The sequence below is a fragment of the Hylobates moloch genome, unplaced genomic scaffold, assembly GCF_009828535.3.
Source record: "Hylobates moloch isolate HMO894 unplaced genomic scaffold, HMol_V3 SCAFFOLD_14, whole genome shotgun sequence".
In the NCBI taxonomy this organism is placed as follows: Eukaryota; Metazoa; Chordata; class Mammalia; order Primates; family Hylobatidae; genus Hylobates; species Hylobates moloch.
In genome coordinates this window covers 95655321-95674076 of record NW_026652289.1, presented here as the reverse complement: position 1 = coordinate 95674076, position 18756 = coordinate 95655321, and the positions used below count along the sequence as shown (strand labels likewise).

The 18756-nt window shown below is 37.7% G+C and overlaps 1 protein-coding gene across 11 annotated transcripts in view; it reads left to right on the top strand.

The window, feature by feature from the left end:
* Positions 1-18756, top strand: part of DMXL2 (Dmx like 2) — a 175312-nt gene that overhangs the window by 123704 nt on the left and 32852 nt on the right. For 6 of the 11 annotated variants that reach the window (XM_058427167.1, XM_058427166.1, XM_058427164.1 and 3 more), the window contains 7 exons: positions 256-348; positions 3471-3581; positions 6844-7013; positions 10235-10332; positions 10764-10929; positions 12544-12808; positions 17645-18726. In XM_058427167.1, the coding sequence (XP_058283150.1) occupies positions 256-348; positions 3471-3581; positions 6844-7013; positions 10235-10332; positions 10764-10929; positions 12544-12808; positions 17645-18726 (1985 nt within the window). The remainder of the gene's footprint in view (positions 1-255; positions 349-3470; positions 3582-6843; positions 7014-10234; positions 10333-10763; positions 10930-12543; positions 12809-17644; positions 18727-18756) is intronic. The other 5 variants (XM_032174147.3, XM_032174146.2, XM_032174150.3 and 2 more) reach the window with 1 other exon arrangement.

The following is an 18756-nucleotide window of genomic DNA, read 5'->3' as shown; positions in this document are numbered from 1 at the left end:
CTGAAACCTTTGTGTCATTTTGGATTTATAATCTTGTTTTTTTGTGTGTGTTTGGGTGGGTTTTTTGTTTGTCTGTTTTTTTGAAACAGGTTCTTGCTCTGTTGCCCAGGCTGGAGTTGAGTGGTGCAGTCACGGGTCACTGTAGCCTTAACCCCTCAGGTTCAAGTAATCTTCCCATCTCAGCCTCCTGAATAGCTGGGACCACAGGTGTGCACCACCATGGGGCCCAGCTAATTTCTTTTTATTTTTTTGTAGGGACTAGGTCTCCTTACGTTGCCCCGGCTAGTCTCGAACTCCTGAGCTCAAGCAGTCCTCCTGCCTTGGCCTCCCACAGTGCTGGGATTATAGGTATGAGTCACCATGGACTGGCCAAGTCTCTTGTTTTTTAAAACAGATTGATCCCTGTGGTTTTTTCTTTGATAATAACAGCCCATTTGTTAATGTTACTATGGAATCATGAGGCTTATTGGGACCTCATGGGCTCAACTTATTGGTCTTCCCATTTCTAGCCATAAACAACTTTTTACAATTACCTAATTTTCTCCAAAAAGTCTCTTCAGAGAGGTTTCCATACAGTTAATGTCATACGTATTTTGCCTAATTCGTTCTGTAACTAGAAAATTTTTGGCTGCTTCCTGGAACTAGATTCCATTCTCTTTTATGCATATAGTTCAGGGTAATGGTGTTGATTGTAAATGATGGCATTGGCAAAGGAAACTGAAAATTAATGATCAAAATTTCATTAATTCAATAAATATTTTGGGGGAGTGAAAAATTGCTGTTTCAGGCACTTTATTATATTTAATTGTCACAGTCTTCTAGCAGATAGCTATTATTACGTTTAACTTTGTAGATGAAGACACTGATCCTTAAGAAATTAAGGGACTCATCTGAGATCACATAGGCATTAAGGAGTAGAAGTGGGGTTCATATGTGGATAAATTGTTGACTCAAAGCCTGTACCCTTTTAACTATTTCATAATTTCCAGATTTGTGGGGGGAAAGGCAGCTGGAAAATATCTCTTCATATAGATTTACATCCTTATAGTATATCCCCCAAAGTTTTCTTCTCTGCAGGTTAAAATAGCTAGAGACCTTCTAGGGTTTTGCCTATGACTTATTTTCTCACTATTAATTGGAAAAGAAAAATCTTAACCATTATGAGGTTGTATGCAGTTGAGTGAAATTCTTCCCAGAACAACCTTAAGCTTGTGTTGTGTGTTTAATATATATTAGTTTTTACTGTGGGATATTTAAAAAGTAGGCATGGCATAATTTGTAAAAAATAGTTTATACTTTCTAATACAAAACTGTATCATTGGCTAAGCAATATAGAAATAGTGTATCCTGGACACAGTGGACATTCATGAGGTAATAAGGCAGGAATGAATGTCTCCGTTTCACAGGTGGGAAACTGAAGCTCAGAGATTAAATGAGTTACACATCTCAGTAAATGGATTCTAAGTAAATGAGTTCTTCCATTTGTTCAGGTGAGACAACTTACAGTCATTCTTTTTTTTTTTTTTTTTTTTTGAGACGGAGTCTCTCTGTGTCGCCCAGGCTGGAGTGCAGTGGCACGATCTCGGCTCACTGCAAGCTCCGCCTCCCGGGTTCACGCCATTCTCCTGCCTCAGCCTCTCCGAGTAGCTGGGACTACAGGCGCCCGCCACCACACCCGGCTAATTTTTTGTATTTTTTAGTAGAGACAGGGTTTCACTGTGGTCTCGATCTCCTGACCTCGTGATCCGCCCGCCTCGGCCTCCCAAAGTGCTGGGATTACAAGCGTGAGCCACCGCGCCCAGCTACAGTCATTCTTGACTCTGCTTTCTCTCATACCCCATATCCAGTTCATTGGCAAATGCTATCAGCTCTATTAATATCCAGAATCCAATAATCAATTCTAATTACCTCTGCAGTTACTACTGTGGTCCAAGTCCCTGTCATCTCCTAACTGCTTTATTCTTTTTACCTCCGTCTGTTCTTTCTTAGGAACGAGTGATTTTAAAACCAAATCACATTAAATCTCTCCTTTGCTCAACATATACAGGTGCCTTCCTGTCTCACTTTAGAATAAAAGTTAAGAGCCTTGCAGTGGCCTAAAAGGCCCCACACGATCTGTGCTCATTTCTGCTCTATTAGAATGCTCTTCTTCCAGATTGATGCATGGCTCATTCCTTTACTTCCTCAAATTGCTGCTGGCATGTCATCTTACTGGAGAGTTCTTTCCTGGCCACACTATATGAAATAGAACTCTCTTACTCCAGCATTCCCTGTCTCTCAGTCCCACTTTATTTCCCTTCATAGCATTAATTTCCACATATTATTTGTTTATTGCTTGTCTCTACCTCCTAAAATATGATCCCCAAAAGAGTAGGGACTTTGCCTTATTCACTGCTGAATTCCCAGTATCTGAAGAGTTCCTCATATGTAATAGATGCTTGATTGGTTGAATGAATAAACGGACGAATGAGCATGGTGGCTCACACCTGTAATGGCCGCACTTTGGGAGGTTAAGGTGGGAGGATTGCTTGAGGCCAGGACTTTTAGACCATCTTGGGCAACATAGTGAGATCTCATGTCTATAAGTAAATAAATAGATAGGTATTAGGTTGGTGCAAAAGTAATGGCAAAACTGCAAATACTTTTGCACCAACCTAATGGCTATCTATCTAGCCAAATAAGTAGATAGATGGATTGATATAGGTAATGGGAAGCAGAGCTGGGGCTTGATCTTTGGCAATTTAAAAGTTTTATTTTTCTGGAAAATATTATTTGATTCTATAATCATTGAGTACTTCCGAAGTGTCAGTTATTGGGGTAGGCGCTGTCAGTATTTTTGCTTTGCTTTTATCCAGCAGTGGCTATAGTTTTGGTTACACTTGCCACACCTTCATACTTCGACTAAGTGGAATTAATTTGTATAAATAAATTGGTAGAATCAAGGTGAAGGTTCAACCTAACCATGTAACACTAACTAGCCTGGAGATTCAAATTTTAAATCTTTGATAGTACCATATTTCAGTTAATTTAACCAAGGTAGAAAATATTACCTGTTTAAATATGTAACAAATGATTTCACATCAGTTATGTAATTTCCATTATATCTCATCGGAATTCATGTAGAAAATATTAAAAGTTGTACCTAACTTACTATAGTTAATATTTTTTTATTGGATTTCAAGATGTCTTTCATTTATTATGAGTCAATATAAATGCTCTTGTTATCTATTCTAATAGTTAATTGTATTTCTCCAAATCATTTTTCTTTTAAGAGTTTTAGTAGTCACATATGTTTTTTTGTAAAGATAATTTTTTGTAAAGACGTTAAAGTGTTCAGGAAGGAATACACTAAAAATGTCTTATGTATTTTATATAAATTATGCCTAAGTTTAATGTTTGTTTTATAGCTTATCAGTTTGTGGCCTCTTGCATTCTTTTTTCCTTAAACATATTTCCTGTTTAAATTACAGGAAGAGATACATTAGATGAGTGTGGTTTGAGATACTTGTTAGCTATGCGCCTACACACTTGCCTTTTGACATCGCTGCCTCCTTTATACCGAGTGCAGCTACTTCATCAAGGTAATTCACTCACTGTTTGAAGTTTTGCACAACTTTTACTTAATATCAGAGCGATGGGGTGTATCATGTTTGTGTGTAAACATTAGGTAAGTCATTATGTGCACACCTATCACTGGCCTTAAGATCTTTCTGTCACATAGTACCCACTTAACCATTTTTCTATGTATCCTTCAGCTCTATTCTGTGACTTTTGCTCATCTAACTAAATTTTTTAGAATTTATTTACTAAAGTAGTAGCTTAGGGGGTAAATGTGGTATGCCTGAGGTTGTAACCCGAAGTGGCTGTCTGCAGAGCAGTCCTGAATATATTGATGTCTTTTCTTTGAAAAATTATGTAAACTTTGCTCTGTGATGTGTTTTTATATTTACTTTAATGTAAGCATTATGTTCTAGTTATCTGCCAGCAAGTAAAGTTGATGAATCAGGAAGATCTGCCATATTGATAACAGCGGATTTGCGTACTTCAAGCATACTGCCACACCTGATTTGAGACATAAGGATTTATGTCAGCCTTCTTATTACAGATTAAAAAATTGAAACTATAGAATTAAAAGTGACCTGCCCAAGATACAGGACTATTTATTAGAACAGTTGGAGTTCGAATCCCAGTCCAGAGCTCATTTCAGTGGACTATATTTCTTTTGAAACCAACATCTTGGAAAGAGTCCCATAATATATGTCTTAGTATTATAGAACCTACAATACTAGGCTTGATCGACTGTTATTCTTACCCATGGCACTTACCCTTTAACCTATGAATGTTCTTTGAAAACATAACTATAAATAGCTATCTGAGATTCTGTGCCTAAACTATATTTCATCTGCCCAATCCTTTGTTTTTGAAATAGATTTTGCTGAGGTTTTTTTTCTATTTGAATTATCACTCTAATGAATAACCTTGTAACTTGGCATGTAAATATTTGCATTCCTGATTATTTCCTCATGCTAGTTTTCTAGCAGTGGAATTACTGAATCAAAAGGCATGAAAATTCTTCAGTCTTGCTAAGTATCACCAAAATGCCCTTCAGAAATACTGTGCTCATTTACATTCCCAGAAGTTTGTATACACTTACTATGTACCCACAAAAATTGAAGACAAAAAATTATAAAAAATATAAAAAAGAAGTTTGATGATGCCAAATCTCAACCCATTGCCCACATTTGATATTAAATTTTAAGCAATCTATGACATTTGGATAGATTTTTAAAATGGTATCTCCGCGTTCTCTTAAATTTTAGTTTTGGGTGATAGTCAAGTGGTATTGAATCAATTAATGACAATTTTGTACATTTCCTAGGGCAGTCTGAAACACTTCAAATTTCTAAAGCTTTGTCAAATTCCATTTTCCCTTTAACTACAGTTAAAACATTGGCGATGAGAAGTGACTGGTGTTGTAGGTGATGGTCCTGGGAGCAGTTTTCAGGGAAAAGTTAAGTAGCCAGTACGTAGATAGAAAAGCTGAGAAGAGCAGAGGTAAACTGCAGAGAATAGCCTGCCATTGGTAGGTAAATAAAAAGAAGTGCCTGTTGGTGCCCCTGTTCCTTTTCTTCCCTAATAACTTTTTTCACCTCTGCAGGTTTTCAAATACATTCACTGCTCTTAATCTTGCTTTCTGAACCTAATTCTTCTGACATGTCTGTGTGTATTTTTGTTTCTTCTTATACCAAATTTTAATTAATTTAAGGATATAGAATGTAATATGCTATGTATTGTCATTTTATATTATAAATTTTATATCAGCAAAATTATGCATTTTGTGTTACTGTATATTAGTTTCTAAAGCAGAATATCAATTATTTGATACAGTAATTCTCTCATAGCAGACAGAGATTTAAATAGTGAAAAAATTAGTCTGCCTTTCAGGTTATAAAAAACTAAATTGATTTTATTAATTTTTTTCTGGTGTTTTCCCCTAAATTTATAGTGGCAGCCAAGACATGTTGCATTAATTTTGTGGTATGATTACAAACACAGTTGTTATATGAGTGTTGGCAATGGGAAATTTAAAAGAGTTAAGATTGTTATTCAAAATAATCATAATAGTTTTTATTTTATACTTCTAAAGAAATTATAGTGAAGCAGTAATTATTAGAAAAGCTTTAAACTATGTACAAAATTTATATAGTAGTTGATAATGAAAAAAATTATGTGTAACAATATTGATACTTAATAGCATTGAGAGGCCTGTGTTGTAATGTGACTTTCATTGACCTCAGACATTTCTTTGTTTCTAAAATGAGTTCATACAGATGGCTACTTGGACTAGTTTGGCTTCTTTCCAAGGCTTCCCAGGTTCTTCCCAGCATTCCCATTATTGATTACCATTCTGTGTGCTTCACATTCATTATGTTTCGTTTTTACCTGCTGTAAGTCGAATATCAGTAAGAGTGTTATCAGTAATTGAACTGTTGATAAATCCATTAGTACTTAAAAGTCTAATAGCGTCAGTAAAGATTTTGTTGCCTCTACAAACAGCCTAGATCCCTGTCCGTCTTTTCCCAGGGAAAAAAAAAAAAACAAACCCAAAACAAAAAACAATGTTCACCAAAAAGCATCAGCATTAGGCAGCTTTAAACTTTTAACTGAAGGCACTAAAAGCAGAGGAATGTACATCATGATTGTAACTTATCCTTGTTATTTTCTGGAACTCTTATGAAGTTTAGAGCTTGCTTTGAAGTGATATTTAGCTCCATGGCGAGAGAGAAGAGTGGGGTAGTGGCACTAGAATTGACATCTAGGCCTGTGAGCCAAGTGCTTTTGACTTGAACGAAGCTTTCACCACACTTTCCTTCCCCTGGGCTCTTGTGGGGGACAATACACCTTGTGTCCTCTTGGGTGGGCTGGATTCACAGGTCCTGGTGACAGAGAAACCTGGAATCAGGCCTGGGCCCTGCACTCTTAGTTATATGAGCTTGGGCAGCTCTTATGACCTCTTGATAAATTTGGTGTGCCATACATGTGAATGGCCTGATATTCAAATATTTTTCTTTCTAATGATTAAGTTTTAGTGTCCCTATTTTTTTAGGGGAAACGAAAACAAATGTTTGGGGAAAAAGAGATTTGGATTTTATGTATCACGTTATTGATCTTGTATTCAGAAACTTTTATGGTATAAAGTCCTGAATGATGACAGACTGCCTTTCATTCTTTCTTCTGCTTCAGAATTCTTTCCAAAATGAATGCGTATGTGACTGCATGAAAAATTGTTTTTCTTCTTATTTGGTAAGTTGTGAAGGTTATTATTTTATATTTCCAATTTAGGTGTCTCTACATGCCATTTTGCCTGGGCTTTTCATTCTGAGGCTGAAGAAGAACTGATTAATATGATTCCAGCAATTCAGAGAGGGGACCCCCAGTGGTCTGAATTAAGAGCTATGGGAATAGGGTGGTGGGTGAGGAACATTAACACGCTTCGACGATGCATTGAAAAGGTAACTTTTCATTAGTGGATTTTGAGTTATATTAAAAAAACCTTTTCCTAAAGAAAAAAAGATATTATCTCCCAAAAAACCTGTAGTGGGAAATTAGTTTGTCTATCTTGAGGTCTTAAGAATTTTTTTTTTTTTTTTTGGAGATGGACTTTTTCTCTTGTTGCCTAGTCTGGAGTGCAATGGTGTGATCTTGGCTCACTGTAACCTCTGCCTCCTGGGTTGAAGCGATTTTCCTGCCTCAGCCTCCTGAGTAACTGGGACTACAGGCGTGCACCACCACACCCAGCTAATTTTTGTATTTTTAGTAGAGACAGGGTTTCACCATGTTGGCCAGGATGGTCTCGAATCCCTGACCTCAGGCGATCTGCCCTCCTTGGCCTCCCCAATGGCTGGGATTACAGGCATGAGCCACCGCGCCTGGTGAGACTTTTTTAAATAAAGTTTTTTGGAGATTACAAAAACTTGACCTTTTTAAGACGTCCATGCAGTATGATATTGTGTCTTTCTATATAGGCTGAATTTATAATATATCTGTGGAATAATAATATTTTCTGTTATTAGTTGAAGTGGGCCCTGGTTTAAGAAAATGGAAAAATCTAACTTTAGAAAGTAAACTTGAGTTCTTATTTGTTATTTACATTACATTAAAAAACTTTTTATATAAAGGACTGCATCACTAGTTTAATAAGTAGCAAACGTTCTTTGCACACTTGAAATCTCATTGGATAAAAACAGTTTTGATTTGTATGTACTTGAAGAACATATCTGTGGCAACAAGTGAAATGGCTATAAAAGTTTTTAAGGCAGGTTTTTGGAGTCAGTTTTCTGGTAGATTCCTTTTAGGAAAAAAAATTCAGTTCAGCTCTCTACCAGGTTTGGTGCCAGTTGCTTTTCATAAATAATTCCATGTTATGTTCTAATCAATCCCATGTCATCATCTCCGTTTTACACATGATGGAACTAAGATTCAGAGAGGGTGGGTAACAAGCCCAAACTCCAGTCATTTATAAATGTTAGATTTAGCTTGTGCCCTTTCTACTTTAGCAGGATTAGGAAAGTGGAATTCTCATTCATAGTTTCCTTTTAGTCCTTTGGGATTCCCTGGAGTACAATCAGTGGTACTATATTTGTGAAGTATGAATTTGTTTCTCCGAAGGATGCAAAGACCTTTTCCTGATTTATTCCTTAATAGTAGTTCCCCAAAGAAGACTCACCTGGTAAACTTATGTAAAATGCATAGTCTCTATCCCATAACCAGAGATTTTAATTTGGTAGTGGTAGGGCTGAGGTTTCTTCATCTTAATCAGCATCCCATTATTCTGGTGTGCATGGTTCTCAGATCACAGTTTTAAATGTGAGTATAAAAGTATTATTTTACTGTTACATGTAAGGCTGCCAACAAAATATCAGTATTTCTTTTCTCAAAATAAGCATAGATATAAGAAGGAATTCATTCCTGCACCAACTAAAAAATGTGATTTCTGATGTACAGGAAGAGTTAATTGTTAAAGGATATAAATGATACAGTTTCTACATTAAATTTTTTATATTCCAAAGCACTGGATAAAAGAGGACATATTTTATCTGAAATGTTTCAGATGTATCCCACCAAGATTTTACTTCTTGTCAACATGTGTCTTGTCATTATAATTATCTGTGATAATATTCACATGATTTATTTCCACAAGTAATTTATTTCTTAAAATTAAATCAAAGGGATATGTACATTTTCTGCCTCGAAATATATATTATAAATCAGCTGAATACAAATAAAATTCCTCTAAAAATGATCTAACATATTGAAGCACTAAGTTAAATGATAGGGGGCAGACAACACAATTAAAAGGGGGAAGGGAAAAGAGTATTGAGAGTAAAGCATTTTCTTTTTTCCTTTCTTTCTTTTTTTTTTTTTTTTTTTGAGACGGAGTCTTGCACTGTTGCCCAGGCTGGAGTGCAATGGTGTGATTTCGGCTCACTGCAACCTCCTCCTCCTGGGTTGAAGCAATTCTCCCAACCAGCCTCCAAGTAGCTGGGACTACAGGCGTGTGCCACCATGCCTGGCTAAGTTTTGTAGTATTAGTAGAGATGGGGTTTCACCACGTTGGCCAGACTGCCCTCGAACTCCTGACCTCAAGTGATCTGCCTGTCTCGGCCTCCCAAAATGCTGGGATTACAGGCATGAACCACTGCGTCCGGCCTGAGAGTAAAGCATTTTCATGATGTAATTTCAGGTGTCTTTTCCCTTTCTCCTATACCTTAGTATTATAGCTTCCAGCTTTGCCGTCAATGTGAGCTAATTAATAAAACATCCACTGTTTTTTTGTCATTATGCCTTTCAACTTAATGATTTGCAGAGGCTATATCTCAGCATCTTGGAAAAATAAGGTATGGCCTAAATGCACTTATGTTTAAGACAGTATGATTACATACAATATAACATGTTGAATTTTCAAGAAAAAGCTCACATCTATTGAGTATTCTGCCTTCTTTATTGCTTCCTGTGTTAGTTTCAGTTCTATGTGGTTTCTATTCCCTTTTCTAACCCTTACTGTGTGACTGTAGGCAATTCACTTAACCTTGCTGTCTCAGTCACTTCATCTGTAAAATGGGAATAATGGTAGTACCTCATGGTTTGTAGTGATGCAATAAGATAACAAAAGGTGCATAGACTTGTGCCCAGTACATGGTAAATAGTCAATAAGTGCTGGCTGTAATTAGGATTTTTTTTTTTTTTTTTGAGACGGGGTCTCGCTCTTTCGCCCAGCCCAGTGTGCAGTGGCGCAGTCTGGGCTCACTGCAAGCTCCGCCTCCCGGGTTCACGCCATTCTTCTGCCTCAGCCCCCCAAGTAGCTGGGACTACAGGCGCCCGCCACTGTGCCCGGCTAATTTTTTGTATTTTTAGTAGAGACAGGGTTTCACCGTGTTAACCAGGATGGTCTCGATCTCCTGACCTTGTGATCCACCTGCCTCGGCCTCCTAAAGTGCTTGGATTACAGGCACCCGACCAATTAGGATTTTTACCATAATTACTGGCTTGCAAATGGTTGTCTCTAGGAGCATATATTAATATTATAACCTACTGGAGATCGTGAAACAGAACCAACTTTTTCTGTCTCCACAGTTTCTATCAGCCATGAAAGTAGCAGGGGAACATTATTGTTGATTAATTGATTGTAATTCTTTTGTCAAATTGTGAATTTAATATTTTATTTATCATTTAGGTTGCCAAAGCTTCTTTTCAAAGGAACAATGATGCCTTAGATGCTGCACTATTCTACCTTTCAATGAAGAAGAAAGCAGTAGTGTGGGGTCTGTTTAGGTAAGTTGCCTTGACACTTAACATGATTCAACAGAATGAAGATTGTGCTGTGAGTAAGAAACCTAATGCTTTTGAAAATAATTAGGTGTGTGAGCTTCATCAAATCCACTTCTATGCGACTTGGTTCCTTTAGCTGAAAAAAATGGGTAAAATATCTTTTCAGCTTAATTTAAAGGATGGGATGTTTTAAAAGTTGATAAAAGCACTTTGCAAAGTAAAAAATGCTCTTGTTTCCTATTTATGTACACATAAGGCATTATTGACCTTCCTTCTTAGAAGAAGTGAAGAGATGCTTGATAACAAATGCCTGTCCTTGAAGTTATTGTTCTTCTTTTAGATTTCTGTTTGAGGTTTTTATTTTGTATTATTATACATTCTGTAGAACATTTTAAATTTGGTTTAACCACTTTATGTTTATGCTCGGTTCCCAGGTCACAGCATGATGAAAAAATGACAACATTTTTCAGCCACAACTTTAATGAAGATAGATGGCGAAAAGCTGCTTTGAAAAATGCTTTTTCCTTACTTGGAAAACAACGCTTTGAACAATCGGCTGCTTTTTTCTTGCTAGCTGGTTCATTGAAAGATGCCATAGAGGTATAAATAAGAAAACGCACTGTATAATACTTGTGAAAGATTGAAAACCTAAGAAGGTTGTAGAGGAGACTGTAACTTTTGGTCATGTTTTTTAGGACACAGAATAACTACAGAGGTTGCTGTACTTAAAATAGTGGCACTGTGTTAAAGGAAAATATGAATAAATTCAAGGGAGAAACAAATGAAAAATTTCAGGCTGGGCATGGTGGCTCACGCCTGTAATCCCAGCTCTTTGGGAGGCCAGGGAGGGTAGATCACCTGAGGTCAGGAGTTCAAGACCAGCCTGGCCAACATGGCAAAACTCTGTCTCTACTAAAAATACAAAAATTAGCCAGGTGTGGTGGCATGTGCCTACAGTCCCAGCTACTCGGGAGGCTGAGGCAAGAGAATCACTTGAACCTGAGAGGCAGAGGTTGCAGTGAGGTGAGATCGCGCCACTACACTCCAGCCTGGGCGACAGAGTGAGACTCCATCTCAAAAAGAAAAAAAGAAAAATTTCATATATGGCACATTGCATTTCAAGACTATGTGTAAAATGTATGAAAAAAATGCTGAAAAATAGTTTATTAATGTCTTCTTGCAGACCATCTTGTGATTCCAAACTATTTAAAGAACGTAGGTCACAACCTCCTTATTCTGTGCAGAAAGGCAGATACATTAAGCTGTTTTTTTTAAATGAAATTCATAAATAAGGAACTGAAACTTCAGTTTGTACTGTTTTATAATAGTTTATATTAGAATATTATATTAGAAAACGATGTGAGGAGGTAAAACTTCCCACTTTTTGATATGTAATCCTAGCAGCTGATTATGAGAGTAATTACAAGTGTTTCTGTTTACTTCTGATATCTTCCTCTTAGATTACTATCATGAACAATATGAGCAGGTAAAGGACAAATACAATTGGAAATAATACATGATAGAAAAATAGGAAATATTCAATTAAGTGAAAGTACTTTAGTATTTTAAATTTAGAATTAGTTGGGTTTTTTTTTTTTTTACAATTATCCCAGGCATATGAGTTTCTTTTTTTAAATAACAAATACTTAAGATTTTAAAATTGGAAGTTTAGCTTAGAAGATATTCAAGCAAGGAGAAGTGTTGACTGAGAGATGCTCATATTGCCTGAATGACCTCAAATGCTCAGAACTGGTAGTTGCATTAGAATACAGGCTCCCAGAGACTGAATAGAACATATGGCTGTGTTTCATAAGTTATTTGCTATTTAAATATGAGGCAGATAGTAATAATTATGATTATGCAGAAATATATTTGGAAATTAAGAGGAAGTGGTATATAAATTCTAGTGTCATTTGTAGTATTTAATTTAAAAATGAATGTTATTTAAGTTGATCTTAAGTCTGAAATGATGTTAATATACTTTGTTTCATGCTTATTTGATGAATGATCTGTCTAGTTTGGAAGCTACTAAGTTCCAACCTGTTACTCTCTTTTTGCTATTCTTTAATCTATCAATTATTTAACTATGCTTCACTGTCCCTTCCCCTGCCATTAGGATATAAATGGTAGATAATTTCAGGGTATTGATGGGATATTTCATCTCTCTAAATAATTATCATTAAGTAAGATAAGTATTAATATTTAAATTTGCAGGTATGTCTTGAAAAAATGGAAGATATTCAGCTAGCCATGGTTATTGCCCGTTTATATGAATCTGAATTTGAGACGTCATCCACTTATATATCCATCCTAAATCAGAAGATTTTGGGTTGCCAAAAGGATGGCTCAGGATTCAGTTGCAAAAGATTACATCCCGATCCTTTCCTGCGTAGTCTTGCCTATTGGGTAATGAAAGATTACACCCGAGCCTTGGACACATTACTGGAACAAACACCAAAGGAGGATGATGAACATCAAGGTAGGACATTTTGTAGATTTCTTTTTTTCCTTTTTTAAAGGAAGAGACACTTTCTGAACTAATGTTCACTTAGATTAAGAAAAATCATTACCAGATTTGCTTTTCAACTTTGAGAATTTATCATTAAAATGTCTTGTGTGGCTAAAGGATTAGATAGGATTACCATCCTATTCTAATTACATGTATATTTAACAAGCATACAAAATGTTTGCCACATTCTGTAGCTCTTTTTACATAATCATATAGCCATTTTTTAAAATGGAAATTTTGGCTGTTACACATACTGGTTTGTCACATGGGCCTGGAAAAACTTTATGCCTCTGTGGTAAATTTTCTTTTTTCCTTGTTATCCTAAATAATTTAGATATTACAAGCACTTAAAGGATATTTATCAGCATTGTTTTCAATAATTTGAAAGGAATGGAACATTTTAAGTTTTTGTCAATAGAATAGTTAAATACATTTTAATATATCCACATATAGAAACAGTGTGTCATTAAAAATTGAGGTAGATACATGTGTTAATATGTGCTGTATTTTTAAGTGAAAAAAGTAAGATGCACAGCAGTGTGGTTCTTGTTGCATTTGGCGTATGTATGTTGTACAAACATGCACCTGAATGTGCACACATGTTATGTCTGCCTCCTCCATTTCCTTTGGTTGTTTCCTGAAACAAATAATAAGAAATGAAATACTGGTCATTGGTCACTGGCTGCCTTTTGGGAATAAAAATGAGGAGATCCTTGTCTTTGACTTTTGACAACTTGACCATGTGCCTTGGAGAGGATCTTTTTAGGTTGAATCTATTTGGGATTATTTGAACACCCTGGACCTAGATGTCTATCTCCCAAGACTTGGGAATTTTGGGCTGTTACTTTATTAAATATGTTTTCCTCACCTTTTCCCTTTTCTTCTTCTTCTGGAATGCCCATAATGTGAATATATGTTTACTTAATAGTGTCCCATAAATCTTGTAGGCTTTCTTCATTCTTTTTTTATGTTCCTCCTTCTTCCTTCTCCGCCCCGCCCCCCCTTTTTTTTTTTTGGTTTGCTTGAGTTATTTCAAAAGACCTATTTTCAAGTTCAGAAATTCTTTCTTCTGCTTGGTCTAGTCTGTTGTTGAAGCTCTTGATTATATTTTTTATTTCATTAATTGAATTTTTTAGCTCTAGTATTTCTGTTTGGTTCTTTTGTATGATATCTATCTCTTTGGTGAATTTCAAATTCAAATCATGAATTCTTTTCCTGATTTCATTTAGTTGTATATCTGTATTCTTTTGTATCTGAATGAGTTTCCTTAAGACTATGATTTCCTTAAGAATTATTTTTCTGGTGTATCATATGTTTCCTTATGACTGGGGTCTGTTACTGGAGAATTTGTATTTTCCTTTCCATTCTTTTCCTTTGGTGTCATATTTCCTTGCTTTCTCATGGTTGGTGTGTTTCTACATTGATTTCTATGCATCTGGTGGAAAAAGTTGCCTCTTCTAATTTTATGGAGTAGGTTTCATAGGGAAAGACTTGTTATTATGAATAGGTCCTGAGGTGTTGGTTTGGTGGAGTGCATTGGTTAGATGGATACAGTAGTATAGTCTCCATGTAGCTTCTTCACCTGTAATCCACATTAGTGGCATTTGCAATCCTCTCAGTTGCCTAGGCTGAAAGAGTTTGCGGTGATGGTCACGTAGCTTTGCCAGGGTGGGCTCGCTGGGCAGTTTTTCAGGTTGGGGTGCATATGTGCACACAATGGGTCAGCCAGCTTAGGGTCTGGTTGGCTGGGATTGGGGCCACAGGTTTGTTACTCTGGCCAGGAGTGTAGTACATGGTCACTTGGCCAGCCTGGAGGTGTGCCTGCCAGAAGCAGCCCGCAGGGCTGTTTCTCAGGCCTCATATGTGGGCTCACGGCTACTCAGCTGGCCTGGGGTTTTGTCTGCTAGGGGTGGGGACAAGGCTATTTCTCAGGCCCATGACACGATTGCATGGCTGCTCAGCTGGCCTGGGGGTGTTTCTGCAGGGTGTTTCCCATGGGTTATTTGTATACCTGTGATGCAGGTGCAGGGCTGCTCAGCTGATCTGGGACTATGTTAGCTGGGGTGGCAGTGAGGCTGCTCCTCAGGCCTGAGGTGTGGGCATAAGGCTGCTCAGCTGGCATGGGGGCATTTCTGTTAGGGGCTCATGGGGCTGTTTCTCAGGTCTGAGACTGGTGCAAGGCTGTTCAACTGGCTAAGGGGTGTGCACACTGGGGGCAGCTTGCAGGGCTGTTTGAGCAGGCTGGGATGTGTCCACCAGAGATAGCCCACAGGGCCGTGGAAGTGGGCTCTTGGCTGCTTGGCTGGCCTGGTGGTGTGCTGCCAGGGGCGGCCCGAAGAACTATTTCTCAGGCTTTGATTGCAGGCGCAGGATCTTGGCAGGCCAGAACTCTGAGTGCAGGGAGCAGGGGCGCTGCAGGCTGTTTCTGAGGTCCTGAGTGTGGGCATGTAGCTGCATTGCTGGCCTGGGGGCATATCAGCTGCTCATAGGCTTGGGGACCTCTCCCATTTGGGGGAGGGTATGTATGTAGTGGTTTGGCTGGCTCAAGGGCAGGTTCATCCTGGGCAAGACTGCCAGATTGTTTCTCTGACTAAAAGCGTGATTGTAGCGGTTGATTTCCCTGCTATGTAGGACCAAAGTCATAGCCAGTCGTGGTCCTAGGCGCTGCATAGCTGGGATTGTAGCATTCAGCTACCTATGTGGGCTTGGAATGAAGACGGGGCCCCAGTGTTGGAGAGGTACAGTGACTCCTGGCCCCCAGAGCAGTGCGCATGCCAGAGGTGACTGGTCTCAAGATAGTGCTTGTGCTGCAGCAGCTTGGCTCACTGGCGGTAGGTGGAGGGCACACACCTTATGCTCCTAATCTGGGGCAGTGTCATTGTTTGCACTTCTGACATCTCTCCAAACTGGACACAGGGCTTGCAAGTACTGTGGGATTGTTCTGTTGTAAGGACTGTAGATGTTTGTGATGGCCATGAGGGCTGGTGGGGATCTTCTGTTTACGTTTTCCCCTCTGCAATGAGAAGTTCTTCCTGACTGTGGGCAGATCCAGTCTGGGTGGGGGAGATAGGGCTGCAGAGGCCGGGTACCTCCACACTGCTCTCCTAGACTTGCAGTCACCACAGGTGCATCTCCACTCCCCTGCTGCACTCTAGTGCTCTCCCTTTGACACTCCAGTCAAATCTTAGCTGTTTATTCATTGCCTTGGTCCTTTCTTTTCAGAGCATTCTGCTTCCTTTTAGTGGGGAATAATATTTAGAAACTATAGTTTGGGCACCAGGATCCTCATTGATACTAATCTTGTCATAATTTCTAGACTATTGCAATGAATGGAATTAGGAAATTTTTTTTCCTTAGAATTTAGGAGTTTACCCTGCTATTTCTCATGCACATATAGATTATAGGGTTCTTTCTTCTTAGATGTCAAGTTTGTGTCTTATAATGAAATGCTTGGATTCTCATGGCATGAACATAGTTATTTGCTGTCTCTGTGCATATACGTTTCAGAATAATAATACAGATTTTTTTTTTTTTTTGAGACAGAGTCTCGCTCTGTCGCCCAGGCTGGAGTGCAGTGGTGCAATCTCGGCTCACTGCAAGCTCTGCCTCCGGGGTTCACGCCATTCTCCTGCCTCAGCCTCTCCGAGTAGCTGGGACTACAGGCGCCCGCCACCACGCCCGGCTAATTTTTTTGTATTTTTAGTAGAGACGGGGTTTCACCGTGGTCTGGATCTCCTGACCTCGTGATCCGCCCGCCTCAGCCTCCCAAAGTGCTGGGATTACAGGCGTGAGCCACCGCGCCTGGCTAATACAGATATTTTTATAATAACATGATTCTGAACATAATTTAAGCTTTTTTGCAGAATTTTTTGGTTTTATGGTACATTCTGCTAAGGATGTACAGTCAAATTACTTGTTTTTAACTCACTTTTTAGAGTTCATCTCTGTGTGATTATGCTACCAACTTGATAGATTGATTTGTTTAATTTTGCCTTTGGTGAATTGTGGTTTAGATTTGATTTTATTTTAAAATTACATAAAATGTTGACATGATGTTGAAGTAAAATATATAAAAACCAGTGTATTTTCAGAGAAATCTAGTTCTTTTTTTTTTTTTTAAATTTAAAACATGGAATTGTTTATTATTTATTATAAAATGATGTAATGGCATTTTATCTTTGTTTCTCAAAATCAAATATGCAAATATACACGTGAAAATCATTGTACGCTTTTAGAGTTTTCAAGTCATTGAATATCCAAGTAATTATTTATTAGAAAAAATGATATTTTAAAAGTCACTTTTTCTTCATATGCATTTTTTTCATTATGATTGTTATATAGTTTTTTTTCATTATACTTTAGGTTTTAGGGTACATGTGCACAATGTGCAAATCTAGTTCTTTTTTTCCCTGTTTTGCTCTCCCCTTTTAAGGAATCAATTAAAATTTTTTGTGTTTGTCTTCCATTTAAAAACGATAAGCCAATATGCATGAGTGTGTTTGTATTTTCTCTTCACTGTCTTAGATAGATAAAAGGTAGCTTACTACATGTGCTTTCTGCGTCTTCTTTTTCTTAGTGTATCCTGGACATTACTCTATAGTGATGGGAATCACTCCATAGCATATTGGGAAATTCTTTTTATTTCAGCTGTACAGTTTTAATGATTGTATGTGCCATAGTTTAACCTATCGTAGGTTAGTATTTACATGTTGTTTGTTTGAAGAAATGCTGATGTATTTTATTGTTTTGTAATGTAAATACATATTAACAGAATGCTTTGTGATTTTATCTGTTTGATTTCTATAGTTATCATCAAGTCTTGTAACCCAGTGGCATTTAGTTTTTATAACTACCTTCGAACGCATCCTTTGCTCATTCGAAGAAATCTTGCCTCCCCTGAAGGAACTTTGGCAACCTTAGGTCTCAAAACTGAGAAGAACTTTGTTGATAAAATTAACCTCATAGAAAGAAAATTATTCTTTACCACTGCAAATGCTCATTTTAAAGTTGGATGCCCTGTTTTAGCCTTGGAGGTACTCTCCAAAATTCCAAAAGTAACCAAAACATCTGCCTTATCTGCAAAAAAAGATCAGCCTGACTTCATTTCTCACAAGATGGATGATGTACCTTCACATTCAAAAGCTCTGAGTGATGGCAATGGAAGTTCTGGCATTGAATGGTCAAATGTAACTTCATCACAGTATGACTGGAGTCAGCCAATAGTAAAAGTTGATGAGGAACCTCTTAATCTTGATTGGGGTGAAGATCACGGCAGTGCCTTAGGTGAAGAGGATGGTGATGCTGTTGGTTTAGTGATGAAAAGTACAGATGCCAGGGAAAAAGATAAACAATCAGATCAGAAGGCCTCAGACCCTAACATGTTATTAACACCTCAGGAAGAGGATGATCCTGAAGGTGATACTGAAGTTGATGTGATTGCCGAACAACTAAAATTCAGAGCTTGTTTAAAGATCCTTATGACTGAATTAAGAACATTGGCTACAGGTTATGAAGTAGATGGAGGAAAACTCAGATTTCAACTCTATAACTGGCTTGAAAAGGAAATTGCTGCCTTGCATGAGATATGTAATCATGAATCAGTTATTAAAGAGTATTCCAGTAAGACATATTCCAAAGTAGAGAGTGATCTACTGGATCAGGAAGAAATGGTAGACAAACCAGATATTGGTTCCTATGAGCGCCATCAAATAGAAAGAAGAAGATTGCAGGCCAAACGAGAGCATGCAGAAAGACGAAAGTCGTGGTTGCAGAAAAACCAAGATCTCCTGAGAGTATTTCTCAGCTACTGTAGCCTTCATGGGGCCCAAGGTGGTGGTTTGGCTTCAGTAAGGATGGAACTCAAATTTTTGCTACAAGAATCACAACAGGTGTGAATATCACTTTTTTTCAATGTTGGT